This window comes from Platichthys flesus, chromosome 16 (genome assembly GCF_949316205.1).
Source record: "Platichthys flesus chromosome 16, fPlaFle2.1, whole genome shotgun sequence".
Taxonomy (NCBI): domain Eukaryota; kingdom Metazoa; phylum Chordata; class Actinopteri; order Pleuronectiformes; family Pleuronectidae; genus Platichthys; species Platichthys flesus.
The window spans coordinates 14,296,379-14,322,284 of record NC_084960.1 but is presented as its reverse complement, the minus strand read 5'-3'; the positions used below and the strand labels follow the sequence as shown (position 1 = coordinate 14,322,284).

The window sequence follows — 25,906 nt, the reverse complement described above, 5'->3', positions numbered from 1 at the left end:
CCTGCCGCACGGCGAGGACAAGTATCAACTTGACCGGCCGACATCCTCACAGAGACCGTACCCTCTGGATATGCTGCGCTTTGCCTACAACAACAAACACTGCAGGCTTGAATAGATGCTACTCATAAAGAGTGATTTATGGGGTGAGCCTTCATTTTATGAACTGGTCTGATTTTCTTACTATTTCTTGTTTATAGGAAAAGCGTTTCGTCTCAGAGAACAAATTATAACAACATAATACATTTGTGGTACTTATTCCTATTTTATGAAAATAGTAGTTTTGCAAAAATACAAATAAAAGATTACCTAGACAATAAAGATGACAACAAATACTACTTAAACACACAATAGGTAATTTCGGCTGGTACGGGTCAATTCAAATAGTAAAAAAACTAAACAAGCGGAGTTGTTGTCTCCATCACCATTGCTGATGAAAATCTACCTGACACCATTCAGGTGTAAATCATGAGGTAAGTTTTAAGACCTTTTATTCGCGTCACGCAGCAAACAGCAATGAAAAGTCGTGATCGTTCACGAGTGAAGAATAACAGAGGAAGAATAAAACAACCGACTGGCTCACTGTTCAGCAGCAACGTTTTTTCCCTTCATCATACGTCGCTAGCCCCTGAAGTTATAGCAGAGATGGGCAAAACCACAGGTAAAGCAGAAGTGAGGCAATTAAAATAAGTCCCCCCCCCAAGAAAACGGTATGTTACTTTGAAATTTTTTTGATTTCTCTGGGTTTGAAGATAGTATGAAACATTTTAGATAGTGAAGTCAACAAAATATATAACATAGGTCTAATTGTTATTAGAAATTGAAGAATTGTTACACATATATATATACATACATCTTTGAAATTAGTTTTTTGTCCAAGAAAACAACAAAAACTGTGCAGGGTCTCATCAAAACTGACCTTACACGTCCCACCATGCAGCTCGATAGTGTACTTCTCATTAGCGCCTCCTGCCTGGTTAATGCCTGTCCATTCAAAGCTTCATGTTCTCAGTTTCTAACTCAGGCTTTTCAATTAAGAGTAAGCTAGCGACATCACTAGGGTTTTGTCTGTTCAGACTTTGGAGAGCCTGCTCAGTGTAAATACTGCTCCCCAAGGTGTAAAAATCTTGATTAAGAATATCAAAAAAATATGAGCGTGTTTCCCGGCAGAGACGACGTGTTTAAATGTTGTTAGGATAAAAATCAGTGTTTATCTACAACAACTCATTCATGATGAAACAATGCTGTAGTTAAAAGGTACATGTGATGTATGGCTCTATGAATTAAACTTCACATTTGTGGTTGTTCTCCCTGAATTAAGAAGTTGCACAATATCACTTTTAAAGACCTTTTCTGTAAAAAGAACAAACTAAATTCAGGGGGATTTAACGGCCGCTTCAACCCTGGTTAAAATAAATAGAGTCAGCTCCCACTTTCACTAATACACACACATACACACACACACACACACACAAACACAGCATTGACGTGTGAACGCAAAAGCTGTTCTTCCCGTGCACGCACGCTCACACAAACACACGCCACATGTCTCACTGAGTCACAGCTGAGTATAAATACACTCGACTGTGTAATTAGGGCTCTTCATAAAGTCAGAAGACTGGGGCTGTGGGGGGTTTCTCTTCTCTCTGCGGTTCAGACCAGGGCTTTGGGTCCGACACACCGCCAGGCGGAACCGCCCTGCGGTGAGACGAGCGGATCACCGGTGGGCACAGGATGATGCGGAGGAGGAGGAGGTCCTATTCTTCTCCGGGGGGGAGAAGATGTGTAAGTAAAAGACCACACCCGTGTGAAGCCGTGAGGAGATCACAGGCCGCCAGTGCAGAGAACAGCAGCTGGATCACAGAGTTTAATATCTGAAACTACAAACACTCACGGTGGCAGCGCGGATCTGAGCAGGGATTTCATATCACCATTTTTCACTATAACAGTGGTTTTGGCAGGGAGGGCGGCAGCGGGGCCTAATTTGGAAACAAAAGGCCTCTGTCTGTCCAGCTCTCCTCGCTTTCTCCTTTTTCATGAACGATGGAGACATTTACAAATAAAAGGAGGACGAGCGTGAAGAGGGGCAAAAGACGAGAGGTGGAGCAAAAAGGGAAATGAACAAAAACGGCTTTGAGTTACAGTTTACATGGAGGACAAACAGTCACACATGAGGAGCTGTGACAATAGCAGCCCTCCTACCAGTGACCCACGCTGTCGACTGGTAGGCTGAAGCATGCCCGAGCAGGCAGGCGGCTGCACATCCATGTGGGCCTTATTGCACCTCATCAAGGCATACCTCTGTTATCTGACCGTTTGATTCCTGAGTAAACGTGCTGCACCCTCGAGAGGCCGCAGACAGCGTATTAGCAAATTGTTTTATCACCACCTGACATCACGAGGTTCCTGATGTCAGGAAACCAACGGCCTGACACGCGCCGCTAATCTCGGAGGAGCGATGCCTCGTTGCCTCCTGTCCGGGCCCCCTCCGCGCTCTGATAACAAACACGAGTGGAAAGGGAAAAGGGGCGAGGGAGGGAACGAGGGAGGTACTGCAGGATATAGCAGAGCACGGTTGTCGGCGTAACGGACAGATTAGTTTGGTGATGTGTTTTTAATCCCCTTCATACTCATAACACGACCGCAGGCCAACAGATTATCACACAGAAGCCTCCCCTCCTTTTTTCCACTGTTGCTGCTTCGCAAGACAAAACAAAGTTTTTCTCCTTTGTGCCGCAGCCGCACATTAACACAGAGAGCGGCGAGGAGGAGACGGAGGCTGAGGTCGGGCAGGAAAATACACAGGAAGCAGAAGAGTGAAGAGCTTCAAACTGATGAGGGAGATTTTCATTGGCGTGTCACAAACAAACCGGGCTGCAGACACAACCAAGGCTTGTTTTTTTTGTCTCTTCTAAACACAGAGTGAGAAAAGGCACAGATAGGGTCAGTGCAGGACACGCTGGGTTTGATACTCTCCGTAAAACTCCTTCAGACTGAAAGAAAACAGCCAAGAGCAAGCTGATCAACTCCAGAAGATGAAGTCTGGAAACTCCTGAGTAGAAGTGTCCTCATCTCAGAGTGTGAATCCTGTCCCCTGCTGGTAACAGCAGCACGACACGGCCCTGCGGCGTGCCGAGTTTTCATGTGCTGCAGCGGCGGGCGGCCACGTGAATTATCTGTCATCGCACTGCCGCTTTATATGAAAAGTGATGCAAGCTCAACCACAAAAATATGCCGGCTACACAGCGGTGGTTAGAACCCCCCCCCCCCCCAAAAAAAGGGTTTGCTAGAGAGGCAGAGAGATGAGTAATGGGACATAAAATAATGAAAAACAGACCTTTTCATGCTTAGTTTCACATATTTTGCAGCTTTTTATGGAATACTGGACGTTATAATGAAAATGAAACTATTTGTGAGGTTAAGACAAACTCTTGGGGATCCAACCGATGTAGATAATATTTCATTTTAAAAGCGTGCAAGCTATAAAGCGAGAATGGGTTCCATTGAGTTTTAATGCCAATATGAAAATGTCAAAGTTAACTTAACTATTCACTTCATCAGTTACACGAATAACTGAATAAAATGCCTGTTCAACTCTTTTCTTCTTTTGTTCTTTAAAATGTTTGACTCCCATTGGGAAACCTCTGCTGTCCAGTGATAGAGTCCATCTCTCCGTCTAGACCAGACATTACCAGTAATCTGTCAGAGTGGATTCTACAAAAGCAGACGCTGAGGTGCAAAAGGCCGCAGTTGTTATAAGCAGGTTAATTTTAACTTTAATCTCTGGTAAATCCCCCCCCCCCCCCCCCTGTGCCACAGAACCTATAGGCCTGTTTGACTGCTTTGTTGGTGTAGTGAGGAGCCGGCGGCCACTAGAGGGCAGCTACAACTCAAGAGTCTGCCGGCAGATGGGGGGGGTAAAGCTCAGAGGGCACTGGGACACAGAGCTAAGGGTGGAGACTCAGGGTGCAGCCGCATACTGTATAACTGAAGAGGATTTAATGCAGTGGCTGGCATTAGGACATGTATACGTGTGTGTGTGTGTGTGCAGGGGGAGTGAGTGCACATCATCGACCTGGAGGCTGTTATCTGCTCTCTTGCGTCAGGTACTAATGGTAAACATCAGAGTCAGTGGGGGGGGGGGGGGGGGCTCAGCGAGGTCACACCTGTCGTGTGCTCCGAGGCGGAAACACCCTCGAGAAGTCCAGAGACGAGAGCAGGTGCAGGAGGAGGAAACGTGTGAGGGTCAGGCCGTCCCATCGGCCCACAGCTGAGGGCAGCTGGGTGGTCCCTAACCCCCTTGTTCCCTCCCTTCCTCCACCTCTACCCCCCGCCCCCTCCCTCCCCGACTGACTGGCCAAGACTGACACAGCAATAACAACAACAACAACAACAACAACGACAATGCACGGCTCTCTCCTGCAGACTGGAGGATTAAAGCCGTTTCAGGCAACCAACCTGACCATGTGCTCCTCCAGTGGAAAGTTAACAACATTATGTATGCATTCTTTACATGTGCCTGCTAACATGTGTGCGAGTGTTACATTGCAACCACATGAGGTCAGAACATGTGAGCCGGCTCAGCATGGAAACACTTAGCTGGACCCAAACAATTGGAAACATACATTCACTTTTCATCCAGCTTGACGTCAGCGACTTCACAAATCCAAGGCACTGATATCTATACTACACAGCTTTGAAAAAAATCACTAGAGCTGCAGCCAGGGAACCATTTCATGATAAAAATCTGATATTTGTAGATTAATCAAGCGATTGTTTGGTCAGTAAACAACAACATTTCTCTCAACTTCCCACTATTTTCCTTGTAAATTTTTGTTTCAGCTCAATGAAGCTGTATGTTCTGACAACCCATCTGTTGTAAGCACACACACACTGCAAAGATAATAGATTAGAAAATTGATAGTAAAATGTATCTTATTTTATTAGTTCTAGCTTTTCAGATGTGAGATGGTGCTTTATTCAATCTTTGTAAATGAACCATATGATTCTATGACAACGGGGCGAATTTGCAGTCCTGATGAAAGTCACATGATGTGATCAAAAGCTCCAGAACAACAAAGAAATGGATTTTGAGTTCTAAAGGTTTTGTCAAACGTAATCTGAAGATGTCACCTTGCACTTTGAGATTTGATAATAATCTCTGATTATTTAATGACATTATAAGCTACTAAATGGACTTTGCTGTCTTATCTTATGTCATCTAAACACTAACGGATTCATTCATAAAATTTTTTCCATCCCCCAGCTATAAATAACCACATAAAGAGACACAACAGCACGTCGTTTGGGAAATTTAACACGAAAATGTTATTGGCCAACTGGGGATTCTGAATGTGTCCATCTCGTTACAAGGGCCCCAAGGGAACGTGGGATACATGAGTCAGCCCTCCAGCCAGCCATGCATCTGCGGGGGCAAAAAGAAAGATCGAGAGAGGTGAGGGGGGTTCACAGATGTTGGAAAGCGAACACCAGGGAGGAGGGGTCAACTTAGTGAGGATAGAAAATGAGGGCAGCGAGTGATTTAAAGCAGAAACAATAGGAAAGAAGTTGGAGGGAGCAGATGGTGAAGAGAGAGGAGGAAGAGGAGGAAGCAGAGCTTTAATACATTTCAGTATACGTGACACATATTTACTCGCAGATTCGCTCCAGTTACCTCCGATACATCTCCTCTGCGCCTCGCTATCATCTGTGACTGGGATTCTTCGACTCTGTGAATTTAGTGCAACAAACTGATGCCGACGGACTCGAGTGCATGGCCGAGAACACATTAGCACACATACGCTGCCATGCGTGCAGCTCCACATTCAGGGGAGTCTTGGCATGTTAATGAATTATTAATTAGACTCGTGTTCGTGTTCATGTGTGCATGTGTGTGTTTGTGTGTGTTGGAGTTGCATCTGTTGCATATATGAGATATTTGACCCTGTTTTATAAAGCTCGTCAAAGTTTAATCGTCCATGACATACGTGATCCAACTGTAAACGTGTGTGTGTGTGTGTTTGAAAGAGAAAGAGCGAGAGAGAGCGAGAGAGAGCGAGAGAGAGAAACCCACAGCTAAACCCATTTCCCAGAACACTAAGTGGAGGGAGGCTGCTCCCATTCAATCTAATTAGCAGGGAGTTTCTTCAGCTTTATGTTCAGGTCACAAAAAAATCCAAAGAAGCTGAATCTTTTAGAATTATGAACAATTGTCTACATTCCACACAATGTTCCCATGTTTATCCTCCAATCGCAACTGTTGTTTGTTATGGTTCGATCAGATATCTGCCTCCGAGGCGTCTGCACCCACCACAGCAGCAACATGTCTTTATGTAAACAGCACGAGCTCTCGCTATAATCAAAGATACCCCTCTGGTCTAAAAAAAGAAAAAAGTAGTTTCCAAAATTAAGTGTTTACAGCACAAGCAACCGTGAGGATCAGAAGGAAACATCTCTTAACACGAACGGATCAACACCCAAACTACAGCACGACCAAATACTGGATTTTTGAGGTTGATACTGAGGTCGAGTTTTCTGCTAAATCGAGAACATTTTGCACGACTTGTTCGACCACTGCAGGAGCCAAAATTGTTCGGTGGCAACATTCGAAGGTGGGGTACAAAAGAAAAAAAAAAAAAAGGCGGGCATCGTCGAAAGGGAGGAGACGTGATAATCGTTCAAACATGGGGAGGATGGCACATGTTTTCAAACACAGGGGGAATGAAATAAAGGTAGAGAGAAAAGTCCACTGAGCAATCACGATGTAAAGTGGGCGCCAAATCAGCGGCGGCTTGTTGATACGGGGCGCCTCCAATGTTCTGAGACCAAAAAGCCTATTTGAACATGCTAAACATAATTTAATTAGGTAATGATAGGTTACTCATACAATGCACCTGATATGATTCAATAGAAATGGTTTTTAAAATGTATTTGGTTATTTTCTGTCATATACCTCCTGGTGCAGGGAGCCGGCCTAATGGAAGTGAATGTGGGTCCTTAAACCCTCGGCAAACATTGGACCTGATGCTGCTCTTTTAATTGGTTGTTGGAGACTTTCCACAGGACGCAGCTCTCTGCATCCCGGACACTTTTATCTACAGCGAATAGGTATTGATTTTTTCTTTTTTAATCAAATGTGATTGGACGACTCTTATCTCCATCTCAGGTTAATCCACCGACCCTGAGTTACTTCCGCTGCGAGCTGACAGGCACTTCAAGTGGAACTACGGCAAATCCGGTAATTCACCAAAAAAAAAAAAAAAAGAGAGCTTGGTCTCTTAACTGACTAGATTTACAGATTCAGCAGCCGGCAAGTGATGAGCACGGGCTCAGACCAGGGGCTTCCCCCATTCTTGCTATGAGAAACAGAGTTAACTTACTGGATGTGGTGCGAGTAATGTATTTTATTGCTTCCCCTGTTTGCTGCCGGCACAGAGGTGCTGTGGACAACGACCTGGGTGAGAGACCTAAAACGTCTGACTGGAAAATGTGCAAACGACAGGAAAGTTGCCACAGTCACTTAGACACGATGAGGCTGCATTTTTGCGGCAGGCTTAGCATTGCTCAGCAGCTCGATGAAGGCTACAAGATTGGAATATTGTGTGTTGTGTTGTTTTTGTTGAGTCCAGCTATAGTTGCCAAAGCACAGGTCTTTGTTGAGTGTCAGCCGCCCTGCACTGATACCACTACATGTTAAACAAGATAACAGCAGCTATATTTGCTATTGTTATATTTTCACAAGGGGTTAATAAGAAATGATCCTCAACAACCAATGTCGACAACTGCAGACTTGTTCCAGCTTCTCCATTTTGACACCCGTCCTCATCATCATCATCATCATCTTCATCATCATCAACTCATCACCCCTCACCTCCATTGGACAGTTGCCATGAGAACCAAGAAGGTGCAAAAAGAACAAACCCTGCAGGGAGACAGGTTTGAGGGCTGAGCCATTCACGATCAATACATGTGGAAAATTGGTTTTCACAGCATGAGGCTTCAGGTCCGAACTCTCTCACGTAGAAAACCAGTTGGCACCTTTAGGATTATTTATAGACATGTTTGATTTTACAGCTGGAATGAAAACTGTATGTTTTCTTTAGAGTGTATATCAAACCCTTCTCCACTTCCTTCCACTATCTGGAAATTAAGAAAACATTTCCTGGCTTCCACTCGCGCTTAGGAAGTCATTTAGAGCATAAGTCTGCAGTCAACCAATCGTAAGTAAGTCTCAGCTGACAATCATGATCTCTCCACGCAAAAATACACACTTTTATACATCAGTGTGAAAAGAATTACATAGGATAACAAAAAGCTTGCCGACATCTAATTTATATTTTGGTCCATGTCTCATGTACTAACATGAGGGAGGTGGGATTTATGACCTGTAATGCAGCCAGCCACCAGGGGGCGATCGGAATGCTTTGGCTTCACTTTTAGGGAGCCGTCATCTATGTTTATATACAGTCAATGTCGAGAGCTCGAAGATATGAGAGGTCACCAACAACAAACACTGAGACAAATGTGCTCCAGTTAAAGGTGCCATATCATCTCAGGCTTTCTATCCCTGAGCCGTCGCCCGCTCTCACACTCGACCGCCACATCTCATCTCGCCGTTTGTGAGTGTCACCGTGACACGGCGGCTGTGTTCTGCCAGGTAAGCTCCCTGATGTACTTTCTCTTGAATAGATAAATCCGTCTCCTGATGTGTGTGTGTGTGTGTGTGTGTGTGTGTGTGTGTGCGTGTGTGTGTACCATACAGTTTATACCCTCAGGGCCAATGACGACATCTGGCAAAGAGCTAACTCCACTCTCCTCGCACTGTACCCCCCAAACACCCCCCCCCCACTTCTCTGTACTGACCACAACCGCTGGGAGCAATCAGAGCGTCATGACTGAGCTCCGCTGCAATAAGAGCCCACCCCCCCCCCCCCCCCCCCCCACACACTTTTTTCATGCCTCTTGCTCTTTTCTTCTCTTTCTCTCCCGGTTGTTTTCAGGAGCAGGCCTCGGCAGCAGGAAAAACCACAGGGCTCCAGCAGGTCTCTAAACTCTCTCTCCACCTCCCCCCCCTTTTGTCTGCGTCTGGTCGAAGGACGGCCATAGTCAGAGCCCCCCCCCCCCCTCTTTTGGGGTTATACTTCCCTCCCCCTCCAAAAGGCCAGATGTGTATTTTTAGCTCATCTCTGCCTCTGTGTAATTAGCCGAGGAAATTATAAGTTTGGAGACTTGAAGATGACGTTGTTGTTCTCCTTCACTGAAGCTCGCGTCTCAGCCCGTAGTCCCAGGGACCCAGGCAGCGGTCCAACGTTTGGGGCGTGTTGCAGGCGATGCTGAGCCAGTGAGGGAAAGGGGGGAAAGGAGGAGAAGGAGCCTCGAGTGTTTATTAGAGCAAGCGAGATGGCCTGCCCGCCTCAAACAGGCCTGGAGTTTCCATTTGAGGTCATCTGGTTTTTACATTCCTGCCATGCACCACCACTCGCACCACGCCGAGGACGTCCACCAACGCTCCGCCCGCACAGGATCGCACAGCCCAGCGATTCTCAAAGCGGAGTCTCTGGGTGCAGGGCAGCCGTTTAAGGAGCCGTCAGAGCAGCAGGCGGAAGTTTCATTTCAATCAAAAACACTCCTGTGTTTGGGTCTCACAGAACAGAATGTAAACAGCTGGGAATGTCTGGATTTTGTCTCGGTATTTGCTATTTGAAAGTATTTGAGAATTCCTGGTAAATATGCAGCTTTTTCCAAAGTTGTGCAAATTCCTGACTCAGGAAAGGTCAAACCGCTACGTGTTTATTTCCAAAGCATCGGCCCTCGTGACCCTCCGGCAGGTTCCCACTGACCTCTTTTAAACAGATATTCACACAACATAATCAATTACTGCGTGAATTTCAAGTCCAACAAATCAAATCTCCTCTCCTGTAAAATCCTAATTCTCTCCAATCGGGTCAATTTAGAAGCCGCGGGTGAAGCTAACCCGATGGCATGTGATGCAAATGCCAAGACAACTTAACATGAGCAGCTTTTTCTCACACTGCGATGGGACACCGATCAAATCCAAACTGTTTCTGGCCTTTGCCCTGCCTCCTCCTCTTCCTCCTCCTCCTCCTCTCTTCAGCAATCCCCAATGGCACAAAGATTGGTTCAGCGATACCGGCCGACATGTTTGGAATACAGGAGGATTGGCCCTGCGCTATCGTTTCATCTTGCTGCTCCTTCCTGTTGACAGACTGTACGACCCAGCCAAGGAGGAGGAGGAGCAGGAGGACATCTCTGGAGAACAGGGATGCTGCTGGTGTCTGCGATCGCTGTTTTCTTGCTGATCCCAGAGGCCCCCGCCCTTTGTATATTTAATGCAATGTTTAGTTCCACATGCCAAGCTGATGCTGCGACTGTCTCTCCAGCCCCCGTCGCTCTGTATTAGCGAACTTTTAACGCCAGGACGGCAGCTGCTCGGAGTCTGAAATTGCTCACCACACAGAAATTAACTGTGCTCTATGGTTTCATGACTCGTTTCACCGCAGGGAAAAAAAAAAAGGTCAAATGTGCGGCCTCAAGGGACGATGTGTCCCGCTCGTCTCCCTGTTTTAGCCTAGTGGGATGACAGCGTAGGACTGCGAATGTTGACATGGGAGACACACACACACATACACACAGGCATATGGGCTCAGTCTGTTTCTGAGATGAAAGATACACTGGCACTGCTTCGAGCAAAGAGGAATGCTAACAGAAACATACTGTCCTGCTAGTTTTCATTCTGTAAACTGAGCAGCGGAGGAGGAAGAGGAGGATGAGGAGGAGGAGGGGGAGTGGACACACAAGAATTGAACCGAAACAACCTTTTATGGCACAAATTGTACACCGGAAAAAACCTGCTGCGTTAGGGACGTGGAGCGTTTTCTCGTTGAAAGCATACCTGAAATCAAAATGAAAAAAAAAACGACGAGGCTTGACAAATGAATGCGGTTGAAAACAGGAGGACAGTGAAAGGCGATGACCAAAGAAGGCAGCGAGGAGCAGATCAAAGCAGACAGAAGGTTGCTGAAAGTTACGAGAAAACGGAGAACAGGAACAAAAACAAGACGGCTGGAATTTGCACAGGGTCGAACAAGGTTAGAGAAAGAACATTATCCCATCAACAGGGACGGAGAGGGAACGAAGAAACAGAGAGAGAGTTAGTGATGAACGCAGCTCACTGTGAGTCAGAGTTACTGTATTAGATTAAGGTGATATTAGTGATAAGCTGCAACTTTTCAGCTTTCAATCAAGCAAATCCTGAAGTTAGCTAGAGTGGCACTCGGCAGAGTCCACACCTCCACAGACAGTCTCCTTAGGAAACCACATTTTAATTCACTTCATCCGGATTTTTATTTGGATCTGAGGCAAACAAACACACACTCATAAATGTAAGTCCCCTAAGCATGACATATTTTCTTCATTCTCTATTATATTGAACATGCTCTGTCTCACAATGTTAAAGAGCCAAATCAAAACCAAAATTTGTTTTGTTTAATTAGGTCCTTCTTTGGGGCCTGTCCCATCCCTCCACAAACAAACAAACAAAACCAACACACTGAAACAGATAACATAACTTGGGAAACTTTCAAATTAGCTGCCAATTTGAAAGCATGATAAAAATCACTGAAAAAAAAAGTGTCCTTAATTCATTCAAAACAACGCCTAAGAATTTTGACGCCGCCACCACAAAAACACAACTGGGAAAACATCAAATCTAGGATATATATATATGATAGTCGACAAGAAGACATAAAGTCACTGTGATGGCAAAATGATAATTGTTGCACTAAATCTACACTAAACCACAAATTGATTTTGTTGTAACTTTCCATTAGAGCAGAGAGAGATGGAGATGATTAACTACACACGAACCATACAGTTAAAACCTTTAAAAAGAACTCCACGTAAAAAACCTCAGTTCCTCTTTGAGCCTGGACTTAACAAAAGGGAAACATATTAAAATTCAGAGAAGGGTGTTTCTAATTGTTATGTAGAGATAGGTAGGCCGATCTCATGTGGATCCCATTTCGCACACAGCACCCGTGAGAGATGACAGTTTAGATTCGTCGGTATCTGCAGCATCATTCCTTCAGAGAATCTTGGTGAACATCAGAACATGTAAACAAGGCTGTTGTTGTGCCGGACCAGCAGGCATCGGGAAAAAACCACAGCGCTCGCTCTATCTCTTCCCAGCATCCACAGCCCCTCATTGGCTTCACGATAATCTCTGTCCCGTGATTTTGCCGGACGGTCAAAACAAACCCCCCCCTGCCATCAGGAGCGCTGATAGTCGTGTACCAGTCTGTGTGTGTGTGTGTATGTGTGTTTGTGTTCCCACTGCAGCACTGTGGCATAGGTTGTTTAGGAAGCAGGGCTCGAGGTGAGTGAGTCAGCTTCACTAACCCCAATGAAACAACAGTAATTCACTGCATCTGACCTGCAATTCACAGTTCAGCGACTCTCAACCGGAGTGTTGAGGGGCGTTCGCTGGCCGGCTGCCATGTACAGTATAAACAAGCCCAGAGGAGCATCTCGGATATGAAAGCTACGTAACGATCCAACAGCATCACACACTGCTGCTGCCAGAGCCCCTCTTCTTCTACTTCTGCTAATCAATAGACTTAATGATCCCGATACAAAAAAACTGAACGTGCCGAGTGCAGTGTCCATTATAAAGCTAGCTGTTTGGAAAATGCTGCTTGTTTTGCCTGTGGCGATGCTGGTGGTAGTTTTCTTTCTGAAACTGTGAAAGTGACCTGCAGTAATTGAGCTGTAGCAAGTGAAGAAGTGCTGCAGGAACAAAACACTGAAGCTGCACCACCGCTGCTGCACAAAGGGCCGTTCAGCTGTATATTCAAAGTTTGGTGAAGCTCCACTCAGTACACAGAACCCCGAACTTGAGAATCAGTTGGTGCTACAGAGGGCTTTATTAATATTGAGCTTTTCACATGTCTGAATCGCAACAAAAGAACCACAAGTAAATAGCAACATAGCAGCAGCTGATTTAGGCCTCAGCTCTGTGCTTGGAGTTAAAAAAGAGCAGTGTGAGACCTGCCAGCTTTTCAGCAGGTGATAAAGGGAGAACTTGCTTTCCTGCAGCCAGTCTTCACTTCTCACTGCCTCATTGTGTTTCCACTGTCACCATGCCATGCCGTCTCCCCCCATGAATCACCGGGATTCACCTCTATTTTACCACCTCCTGCCCTCCTCCTCCTCCTCCTCCTCCTCCCTTGCCCTTCTCCTTCACTGTCCATCCCACATTCCAGCGCAATCCCCGCTGTTCTTAAAAACCCTGCGTAGTCGATTGGGAGCAGGACACGGTGCGCCTTTCAACTTCCTGCTAACACGCACTTGTTCCTATCTTCAACACTCTTTGCACAAAAATGTAAACACGAGGAGGAACGCGATGAAAAAATGTTATCTGTAGATATCAGAACGTGAGAAAGGATGAAATGAGGGCCCGCTCTTCTGAATGAATTAAATGTCGGCCCCTGCTTAACCCCTGTGGCCCCTGCTGCACACTGACAGGGGTCCCCCTCCTGCCTCCTTAGCCTCTTTACTGGGGGCCAAGTGTGTGACTAGAGGGGCCCCTGACCCCTGACCCTTTAACCAGATTCAAACCGAGCCTGGCCGCCCTCAGGCCGAATCCGGCAGTCAGATACGAAGTCAAGGCTGCATTTCAGAACAAGATATGACCTGTTCACCATTCCTCCTTTCCTTCTGTGAGGCGAGCATCACACCAACACAAAGCCCTTCATGTACAGTGCGCTACGACAGGCCTCATATTTCCTCGCACAAAAGAAAACACACATATCAGCACAGGATCTCTGCAGGCTGGGACACAAAGAGGCACAGGCCCGACCATCAGCAGACTGAATCTAATTAGCTCTCGTCTGTCTCTCAGAGGCGCTCGCAGCACCTGGGAGGCAGACGCCACATGACAAACAGCTGGGACACGAGGGGCTGAGCATTTGTTTAGCATGAGGCTTTGGATCATGATATTTTATCATCATTCTTCTCTGCTCTGCTCAGATTTGCTGGATCAGTATCAGCTCTGATGCTCAGTTTTTTTGCGTCACTGTCCATGAGGTCATCGGATTTAAAAGCTGAATAAAACAAAACAGAGGAATCAGATCAGTTCTTTGTGTCAGCAGAGACCCCAAGACATAATGTGATCGTATTTGTGGGCCCGTCTTCATTATCAGCTCCTATACCTTAGGGGTCTTCTGGTTTTTCAGTGCAAAATTACTACAGAAGAGATATTTAATGATATTGCCAAACGGAGCTGAAAGAGATTTAAATCTTTTGCTTAAGGGAAGAAAAGGAGAAACTAACAGAATCATATCTCCTCCATCTATTCCCCAATTAACATGCAAAGAGAAAACACTTGAAGTCAGTGGTGTGTCACACAGAGAGCAGAGTGACGGACTGACTACAGGGAGATCAATAAAGATCCATTAGCAACAGAAACATGGCTGCTTTGCAGAGCTGCACCACAGCGGCCGCTCCCCTCTCACCACAGTAAACAAGGTCAATGATGACTGATGTCCTTCGCCCACCTACATACAGGCTGCACCATGTCTGTTCAACATCAAGGACTTCCTCATGGAGGCACGAGAGGAGAAGGCCAAATCGAAAAAGTACTTGACTTCAGGCCAGAAGGCATCTGACTACAATGTGTGTGTGTGTGTGTGTGTGTGTGTGTGTGTGTGTGTGTGTGTCTGTGTGTGTGTCCGGATGAGTCCATGTTTTACACACCTGCGTCCACATTATGAGTGTGTTGTAAACACGTGGAATTTTTATATATTTTTTGAACACCTGTGCTCGACTGTGTGTGAATTTTTGTGCGACAGTGAGTGTCAACACACACACTCTCCAGGTTAATGATTGTGGATGTGATGTGTGAGCGGCGGTGCAGCTGTCGTCTCCAGGCCCGGAGCTGAGGAATGCAGCAGAGGCGACGGTGTCGAGGCGGGAGGGCGGAGGTGTGAAGGTGTGAGGGACGTTTTCGTGGTGTTAACGCACTGATGAAGACAGTGTTAGGGAAAATCAGGCTTGGGGTATTCAGCCATTTAAACCTCAAAGTGTGAAATAAATTTAGCTCAGAGAGCTTTAACACCACCAAGGCCCAACAATCCCTAAAATTCAATCCAGCTGCACCAAATTGCAAACACTATAAGTTCCCTAAATGTGCCAGATTCTTTTCCATCAAGATCCATGAATTATTCTTTCAGAAAACGAACGCCCAACCTCACAATGTAAAGATAAAGAAAGTTACAAAGAATGTCCTAGGTCCACCCCCTGATACGAATACATAACAAAATCCAAAGCGGTTCATCCCTGAAAGACACAACATTTTTCCACCAAGTTACGTGGAAATCATTCCAGTTGTTTTTGTGTAATCCTGCTTCCAAACACACAAAACAACAAACAACCAGGGGTAGAAACATTACCTATTTAGCAGAAGAAATAACACATTCTATTTTCCAGGGTAGTGACAAATGTAAATCTTAAATCACTCGAGCTTTATTGTTAGGCAGATAATCTCGCTGCTACTGAAATTGATCTGGACCCAGATCTGACCCTCAGGTTGGGAACCGGTGGGGTGGAATATGAAACAAGGACAAACTGTAGATGAATGGACATGAAAACTCAGGGACCGTTCACGTAAAGAAAATCCCTGAAACTGCAAGCGTTGCATTATAAACTGTGGTACGTGGTCCTGCCTGGTGAAGCCATCTGCTTGTGATCAGAGAAGTGCTTTCCTCTGCAGCATAATTCAGCTGTTCTCAGTTAACATGGCGTGGACCAGGGACTGATCCTGGACCCACTGACAGGACCAACCTCTGTGGTTTTGAGGGTCTGCCGTCGTACTGAGGTGGCTGCCCTGTGATCAGCTGGATCAGCAGTTCGTGGGTCAGACCACGCCTCGATCTGAAGTCAGAGTTATAAATGATCCTGGAGAAGCTGTTATCGATGTAGAGGCGGATCCCTTATCAGGGCGGGAATGATCAAACGAAAAGAAAACTCTCATCAGCAACATTGAAGTCAGCCGGGAAAACGCTGCATTGCATCTGCAGTGTATCACACAAACCAGAACATGTGCTTCAGCATCGACCGGCTCGACTCAAGATTTTCATAAAAGCGCTCTCGAGTTTCACATCATCAATATTCCCTGACATCACGTGGCTCGGTTACAGCATTAGAACATCATCCTGCCTGCTGGCCCCGCCCTGCCTTCCACTGCCCCATTGATCTCACCCACAAACCCTGCGCCGCTGCATTAGAGCGAGCCCTGCTCACAACATTAACCCAGTCCCACAGGACATCATCATAACTGCTACCATCACACGGACACTTTCAGCCACTCCTCTTTGTGTTCGGGCGCCGGACGAACGCACAAAGGCTGATTTACTTCACGCCTCATTTCGACAAATTAAGCGTTTAATCAGATTCTGGCGCAGTTTGGGGTTTCACTGTCTTGACCGCTGCCAGTAAACGGATCAGCGTTCAATCACGCAACTCAGAGAAGAGATGATAAGAAAATGTGTGCAGGTTATTTCTGAGTCTGAGTCCATGGTGGATTCCTCTCTGCTCGGCGACTGAGATGGGCTGGGCACTGACGGAGAAATGCAGGGTCAAAGGTCAGGTATGAAAAAGGTCAGGGGCTGGATTTAGAGACGTTGAGGTGGGCACAGAGGCCTCTGTAAAAAGAGACATAAGCAAAGAGTAAAACGTGACACTTGAAACGTGAGTTTAACGAGTTCCTCTTTTAATGCGTCGCGTTTAATGTTTTAGAGTCAAATGTAAATTAAAGTGAGTTAAATCCGTATGAAGGAACATGCAAACAGAGAGGCTTGATTTAAGAGTAACCACAGAGGAGGAAGCGTTGTGCTTAACTGGAGGTGAAAAAACACAACAGATAATAATAGATTATCAGAATAAAACGACCAATTTATGTCAAACACTTCGCCAGGACCTCAGAAATGACGTCTTCGGTCCCCAGGTCTACTGGTCCTGACAGGGTTAGTGTTTATACTGGAAAAAGTCCTAGAGAGGTAGCCAAAACAAATACACACTACATTCATAAAGCGCAGGACTGAAGCAACTATCAGCGACCTCAGCTTGTCCCTGTCCACATCACAGACACAAATATAAAGCGCCAAGGAGCCGGGTAAATAAATCAGGACGCACACACACACACACAGCAGACCATAGCCCAGGCTGACATCTCTTTACCTCATGACTTCACTATGACACATCAGTGATTTGACACACATTCCTGGAGTCAGTGCAGGAGGAATTCTACCTATACTGTATCTAATTCTATGACACTTTGAGAAAAGCCAAATTTACTGAACACGTCTTGTTACAATCACCTTCTGCTGTTTGATTTGGCCATTGAGGAGAAACCCACCAAATTATCTGACTGCTTGTAGCTATGTATGTTTATATAGTCTTAGGAAGAAAAAACATAAACAAAAAAGAAGTGAAGCATCTTTCTGAGGTGGTTGAATGGTCCAAATGTGATGTCAATTCAATGAAGTTTTGTAACTATATATGAGGTATAACCATATTATCTATGGTTAAACCAACACCTAGAGAAGCAAATATCCAAGTTTGTCATAAATCTCCACTCACACAATTAACTGGTTGGCTGTTAATATTCAAAGCCTGTGGTGACACATGCTCCGAGCATCATCCCTGTCTGGGACGTCCGGTCTGGACTGACGAGCCTTCCCGGCTCCTGGTGCAGTGAGAGGGGGACAAAAGCCTGAGGCAACCCGGGCGTCAGATGTGCCCCTGGATCCCTTGTTTTTCTATGGAGCAGCGGCTGAACTCATTCGGCCGCGCGCCACTTGTCGACCACAATGGGACAGAAACCACACTGATCCAACATTTGTGTATATGTACTGTATGTCACTGAGTGTGTGTGTGTGTGTGTGTGTGTGTACACGGTGGCTGTGTAAACGAGCGGTAATCCTCTTAGGAAATCACGCTCCCTGACCAGCCCCTCGCCAGCAGCGCCGCGCTCCCCACTCTCCAAACACAACATAACGCACAGGTATCAAGTTAACGGCGTCCGCCCTGCGTGTACTTACGTGGTTCTCAGAGTAGGGTGGTATTCCAACAAGGCAAAAAGCAACTCCATTCATTGGACAGCACAAACTGTTCGGCTGCGACAAGGAGAGAGGCAGATCTGTCGCTGCGCTAAAGCGGCGACGGAGGCGGACTAGGAGCCGTGTGTGCGTAACTGTGCGCAAAACTTTATATGTTCAACTCTTCTCCAGCTTCCTTCCTCCTAAAAAAAACCCCCACTCTGCTCCCGTTGTTTCGGGGCGTTCACTCCCCTCCCCTCCTCCCTCTCCTCTACCTCCTCCTCCTCCTCTTCTTCCGCCAGACCGCATCAGTCGTACATAACTAATTCCGTCTGTGCTCGGCCTGCCTGGAAACGCACTGCAGCAGCGTCAAAACACACGGACGGGGGGGGGGGAGGAAGTCAGGAGACGCCGCTTTCACAGTAAGTTCGTGAGCAAGCTGTTGTCTGAGCTGCGACAAAAGAAGCGGTTCAGTTGAGTGAGATTAATCACGATGGTACTCGTGCGTAAAATCCCCTCGACAGAAGACCTATATCAGGGAAGGACACTGTTTGCTGAGAGCTCAGTGCTCATAGCTCTTAGTATTTTAAACCTGAAATGATAAGCAACTTTGGCAAAAATGGCACACTGACCCAGTTTGCACCTCATTCATAACAGTGTGGTACATATAGTTTGTTTTTTTTGTCAATTAAAGTTGAATTTAAATGGGGAATATTACATTTAACTGTAGTTTTTAGTTGAAACTTTTATAGTGAACATCTTTACCGGAAATGGTGCACTTGTATTGTGGTCAACTTGACAGTGTGGGGGATCTTGGGGGGAAGACAAATTAGAGGAGGTTGAGCTGGGTAAATCCATGCGCTCCGCCCTGCGAACCCACAGCGTGCGGGCTCCCTCTGGCTGTGCCAAAACCAGTTGGGTGCTGGGGAGGGCGGCTGGGGCCGTCATGGACAGAAAGTAGAACATTTGACAAAATATGAAAGTAAAAGTAACAGACATTGTTGTCAATCGGTTTAACTATAGGCTGTATTTGAGATGTGAACCAATTTAAAATGATCTTAAACGTAAAATTGAAAGTATAAAAAGAAGAAGAGTTCATTTTGCAGGCAGAATGGCAGGAGGCCAGCGATATATTATAACCTAATATTGGATTATATTAAAGCAGCATTTTAATGTTATATCAGATTGACGCTAATACAATTTACCTCAAGTAGATTGTCATTATAGTGCCCACAAAGGCTTTTCAAATTTGTATGTAGGATCAATGTATCATACATTTAAAAGTGCCTCCAAACTGTACTTACTGTGACAATAATACACAAATGTTGAACAAAAGCTATAACTTTTTTTGGACAACCAGCACCTTTTGTCAGTTTCAGAAAAAAAAATGACTTAAAGACCGAATAGATGATTCAAATTGTTGCTCCAGCTTAAATCCAGATGGAAGAAAAATCTCATCCTGATCATAAATCAGTGCGAACGACAACAAAGGCTGAAAGCATAATTCATTGAGAGAATTCCTTCCGTGCCCAGACACAGTCGACCATCCTTCTCAGAAATGTGTTGACATATTTGTATTTTTAGTCGGTTCTGGCTGCAGAGGAATTCAGTCCACATGAATCAATAGGCGTATGCTACAGTCAGGGAAGCTTACTCATCAGACAAACAGGAACTTTACGCTTATGCCAAGAAGTTACTCTAGATCATACTGTATATACAGTGTCTTGTGTTGGGCTGTGGCATAATGCAGGGGAGGGGTGGGGGCTTCAGTCCAGACAATTTAGTAAAAGACAGCAGAATGAGAAGGGAGATGAAAATGCTGAGAAACATGGTGCTGGCTTCGACTGCTGATGGCCTCAGAGCTTGGTGCCCATGTGGCTACCATTACTCGGTGGGGTGCAAGTATCAGAGAGCCACTTCAAAAGCCTGCCTGACTATGGGGAAACAGAGCAGAGTCATGGGGGGGGAGCAGCTTACAGGAGCCCTTCCCACGCCAAGAGCTGCAGCTGCAGACTCAGCCTTTATCTCAACACGTCTCCTCCGTGTGCTCGTTCCCTCTTCATGGTTTACAACCTCTGCTGCTGCTGGCCGGCTCCGGGACACACAGCCCCTGTCAAAAGCTTACAGAGGACACTCCTCTTAAGTACTAGTCTTGACCTTCACTCATCTCCGACTCATCTTCCATTTGAGATGGATAATTAACATATGGGTCTTAAATCCCCTCCTCAAGGTTGGCCATACAGCAAAGCCCAAGTAGTTTCACTGAACGCCAGGGGCAGAGCGAGAGCCCAGAGAGACTCTGCAAAGAGTATCCTGGTCTTACTGTGGGACAGATGGCCTCTAAGACGAGAGGAGGTGAGGTTCATGTACCTCTTTTTTTGGGGGGGGGGATATAACAGCTGGATGCTTTCTATCCTCTCTGACCTCAAATATGGATCAACCTCTGCAGCCGCCTTCCTCACTCCATGTGTTTTCTATTCCAGCAGTCGGTGGGATAAATCAGTTCGTGCCCTGACACTTTTCTGTGGGAAGAACGATCCTGTGTTAGTGCGCCCCACCTGTGCTGGGGTTCTTCCAGATCTCATCCCAGAATGCAAGCAGATACACACTCATGCTACGAGTCAATCTGCCTGTCAGGCGAGCAAAAATGGGGCCTTCAATTATTGATGGCCGCGTCTGAGATTGAGAGGTGCAGAGAGACGCGGGAAGATTTGTGTGTTTCAGGGGTCATGTGTCACATTTGAGCAGGTGGGTAAAACGCTTATCTTAAAATACAGGAAATAGCTGTAATTGTATCCATAACCAGCCTAAAGAAGTGTCTACTATTTCATATACTGCACTTGGTGGCTGAAAGTGCGCATCTGAAGACTCTCTAGTCTCTGGGTCAGGCCTGTTTACTGACACACAGCCTCGGGCATTGGGCATGTCCTGGAGATTGTGAGTAAGCTCCCGATCAGACGGTGATGTGAGGCGACACGCCCTGATCGTTTTCCCCTCGAGGGCCGGCTGGGGACGAGCAGGCAGCATCCACAGACTGCGAGAGGGGCTCGTTTGGGTCATTACATAATCGCACACACAGCCCTGCGCCTCGAAGGACAACCCCATAAACAACCATCATCCTATTTGCCCAATCGACCGCGCCCAGATTCCCACCTCCCTCCTCTGGCCCGGGTGGAGCGAGGCTCCCGCTCTGCCGCTGAGGCTGTGGTGGCGAGAGGAGACGAGGGAGAGATGGAGGGACCGGTGGTGAGTGGGCTTCCCCTGCCGTCCTTTATTGCGTTCTAGGCCACTTCACAGAGCCTTTGCGCTGGTATGCTACTATTAATTGTGGTCACTCCATTTATTCCAACTTAACCCCCCCCCCATCCGAGGCTTCTGGCCCCTCATTCTTTCCGATCTCGTCTGTTTCACTTCGCTTCCCTCCAGCTAGTGAGTCCCTCCTCTGGGTAACTGTCCATCACCCTGCTCTGCACACGCACACTTTCATTCTAAGGAGTGCAGTTGCCAAATCTTTTCACAGCGTCCCTCCACTCGATACAGCTGTATTTAATGAAGGTGTCTGCATGTTCATCCACACTGTGAAGAGACAAGACCAGACAGTGAGCAACTCCTGCCGAGCTGCACTATATACATATATCGCTTATCTGATATAAAAGGAAACCCTGTTCCTTTCCTCTGCTCAAATGTAATAAGAAGCTGATTCTCGCCGTCTGGCAATGATAACATGAGACCTGTCTGGTGAAAGCAGTAAGTTAGAGACCAGGTACATATACAAATGCACTAACACATGAGTGATTAAGCCATGGGTGCCGTGGATGGGCAAAGGGGGCTTTGGATATTTACGCGCTTGTAAACGTGATGTAGATTCTGTACGTCTCTACTTGAGAGTGTGTCTGGCTGCCTGTTGACACAGAGGCTCCTGCGACACTCTTTGAATGGGGTTGTGGGAAGGTTGAGGGGACAAGAGGGGCAGCGACCCCTGGCCCGTGCATCGTAAATACCCCCCCACCACTCTGCGTGACAGGAGGAGTCTTCCCTGTCTGGCCCGGCAACTGGCACGAGGAGAGGAAACAGCTGACCAGTCAGACACACACACAGGCTTTGGTACCTCTGCTGTACAGACGTGTGGAAACCTGACTGACATGTTCGGGTTATGAAGAACGGAGTTTGACCTGCAGTGTTTGCTCAGGCCCATCCTACATCCATTATACCGCTCGAGCCCATTGCCCCAGGTTTCCACAAAAATAGTTTCCACCAAATAGGTCACACTAAAACTTTACATAAGCAGCATTTTAGTGGATCCGGGGCCATTGCTGACCATTTTCAAATTTGTGGTGTATCATTTAGAGTCTGGGTAATAAAAGAAAAGAAATATTTCCTCCCATTTTGGTTTAGCCTTTGATTTCCTTTCACTCCCCTTTCATTAGTAGAAGATCAGTAAGTAGACTCTTGAACTTGCTCGGGCTTTACAACCCATCCCAGTCTGGATTAAATGGATTGTGTCATTATCATTGAGTGGTAATGCAGTTTAAGTGCAGCTCAATTTAAAATGTCCGTCCTGCAGAGTAAAAACATTTATTTGAGAAACTGTGGTTTCAGAGGTCTGCTAATAGATTTTTATGTTGCACTGGAATCAACAGAGGTTTGGAACACTAGAAAAATAAAAACGAGATGGATAAAACACACCCCCATGGTTTACACAGAAAGCGCTCCTGTCGCTGCTCACGCAATAGACTTGCATCCGGTGACGGACTCAACCAGTCGAGGATGTTCCACCTCTTCAACCCCCGAGAAGCTGTTTGGTTGCTTTGGCTGTATATTTGGGATCGATGCTCAATGATGCAATGTTATTTGATGCATTTGACTGTAAGAACACAAAGTGCTCCTGTGTACCTCTGCACTCATCCAGCTGCTTCTGTCTGATCAATAAATGCCAGTGTCCCAGTTCCTCTGACAGCAGCACAAGCCCACGCTACTACAGAACCAACTTTGGCCCATTAGATGTTCCTTCCTCTCTGTGGAACTCCACAGGACTATACTGTGAGTGAGTGTGTGTGAACTGCAGCCTGCTCTGTTCTGTTTTCGGGGCTTGTACCTTTAGGTAAATCCTCTGCATCTCTGCTCATGGTGTCTTCTATTGATCGTTGAAAAGGAAACATGGCCGTCTGCATCCTGGAGAGGATGCTTGCTCTGCTGTGCAGCCATAAAGAACTGATCGTGCAAATGATCCAGAAGACTTATGCTCCTTGGTTGACCAGCTTGGTCATCTTCTAGTTCTCCTGTAGTACTTCTGATATCTCCATCATGTTCTCCGCCTCTCGCCCAATGACAGAGCCCCATCGACCATCAAAGAATAAGCAAAATAACTAATGAACGGATTATCATCTCTTTATTCCTCATATCGACAGAGAACTCCACCTCAATCTAATGCCAACTCTCAGCTCTCAGTAAACGTGTGTGCTTGTTTTGTGTTATTGAATCTAAAGACACAAATACCCAAGAAGCACTTAGCAGCCAAGTGTCTTATTGCTTTTGCACTTTAGGTGCTATGTGTTAAAAGAGCTATAACGCACACAATTCTGAATGATGACACAGATCTACGCCACCTAATGCAAAAAATTTAACGCAATTTCATTATTTTATTTCCTGTTGAAAGGGCTGAGACTACAAAGCAAATAAAGGGTAGCAGTCCAAATGTTTATGGACTGTGTAAAGTACATGGCTTGGGCAAAAGAAATCTATAGATTTATAGAAGAACGTAAAGGCAATAAAAACCTACCAGTATTTTTCTTGGCTGCTTTACTAACTATGGTCTTTAAGAAACATTTAGATTTTTTTTTATAAAAAGGAAAACAAGTCAAACCCTTATTTCCCTCGTCCACTGATTCCCTTCTGACCCGTCCTCTCACCCCCACACTAGATTTCCCTGCAGCTCCCCCCATCTCTCTTGCAGCTGCCTCGCTCATTCTCCTGCAGGACGCTGTAACTCAAACAGAAAATGACCACGAGCCTGCAGACGACGAATCTGAATCTGAATCTCTGGGACGGGGGCAAGTTTGGGAGTCGGAGCTTTGGCTGTTGGGAGAGCTGGGCGTTCGGCTGGGTAGGATCCTGGAGAGAATGACTCATTGGGGCCAAACATGCAGACACACACACACACACACACACACAGGAACGCCACCAGCATGTGCTCTTGAATGGACAAGCTGATTTGCCGCAACCCAAACTGAGCTCCACTCTGATTTAGGATATTTTTCAAACTCCCTTGCATCAACATCTCCTCGGCAGTAATTTTCTTACTGGGTTGTACTTTATGCCCACTGTATGTTTATGTCCTGTCTTCAAGTATGAGCTACTATCTGGTCCCAAAACACAAGGGGCAGTTTTCTGTCTGGTACCAACATTGGTCTTAAACTGTCCAGAGGTGATTAGGCCGTGTGGGAGCGTTTAAGATAAGGGAACTAAGAGAAGGAAATACCCCCGTTCCTGACGAGGAGCGGGGTGGATGTTCAGGTGTCACAGTTTACACAATTGCCCACAGCTTCAGTCTCCAGTCTGTGTCGTTTCATCTTTTCCTCAAAGCTCCAGACAAACAACAAGTGAATCACATACAGGGTTATTCCGCTGTTACCATAAATATCAGCAGTTACTATAAATGCTTGGCACACATTCTTCAAAAGGACATCCCACCCCTGTCTCCACCTTTTCGATTCCCCTAAATCTCCTCTGAGAGACAGAGGTGGAACATAAACACAGGCTGGCAGTTCCAGTAGCAACGGCGCGAGTTTCCTTCCTGCCGCTCGTGACTTCATTGAGCCCAAATGTGTTTGGAGCCTCCTTTACCTTTCACAACTCCACTTCCTGTCTCGAGCATCGCTTCCTGAGGCACCAGGACACACAATGGAAGTGACCTCCAGGGAAGAGATACGTCTTCAAGTCGCATGTGGGAACCAGCCACTTGGATATCAGCCAAAAACAATATTGATCAATAAATCAGACTTCTCTGCTGGGCAATGCTGAGTCAGGAATATCCGAGAATAACTCACACAAAATTAGAGAGGCATATTGTTGGATTCGAGGTTGTTTGTTGCCTGAATGTGTCATTGTAACTTTACAATGGAAGAGGGATTTTTTTTTTTTACTGGAAAAATCCAGAAGGCCGCTACCCTTTAATAGTTAATCCATATTAATAGTTAATATGAAATCTCGAGTTAACTGAGGACATGGTCCGACACATGCATTTGTGTTTTTTATTGTTTTATGTTTTAAAAAAAGTTTAGAGACATTTTCCCTAATTCGTCAGAGAATAATTCATGGCTCTTGACGGAAAAAGTCAGGCACACTGAGCAAAATCTTGATCTAGCGGATATAGGCCAATAAACTGAGATCATTTGGCTTCAGTAGAAAATCGACTTCACGTCCAAATGAGTGTGAAAGATTTGATGCAGAATTTAAGGGGACTTTTCATATGATTCATTGTTCACTGGTTTAATGTAAAAAGTTTTACAAAGTGCCGTAATTTAACCAGTTTGGAAAATGTAGACATTAAGGTCAGGTTATTATAGCTGTTTGCATTTTATAATCCAGTGCTCATATCATTTGTATATTCATGGATACTCTAGTAATAAAGAAAATCTTCTTGTGACTTAATTGGAGCCTATGGCCAACGACAGATCTCCTGAGCGTCTCCTGAGCACAACAAAAGCTTTAGGCCACACCCCTTACAGTATATAACGGAAACTGAATAATCCTGCATGTTCCAGGAGATCATATCCTAATCCTGAGTGCTGCCCCGG

At 45.9% G+C, this 25,906-nt stretch overlaps 1 protein-coding gene across 1 annotated transcript in view; it reads right to left on the bottom strand.

The window, feature by feature from the left end:
- The window catches only part of arhgap23a (Rho GTPase activating protein 23a), a 55,650-nt gene extending 37,383 nt beyond the window's left edge, over window positions 1-18,267 (bottom strand). The window contains exon 1 of the mRNA XM_062407946.1: window positions 18,114-18,267. Coding sequence (XP_062263930.1) covers window positions 18,114-18,167 — 54 coding nt within the window. The 5' untranslated portion in view covers window positions 18,168-18,267. The remainder of the gene's footprint in view (window positions 1-18,113) is intronic.
- Window positions 18,268-25,906: the final 7,639 nt, after the last annotated feature.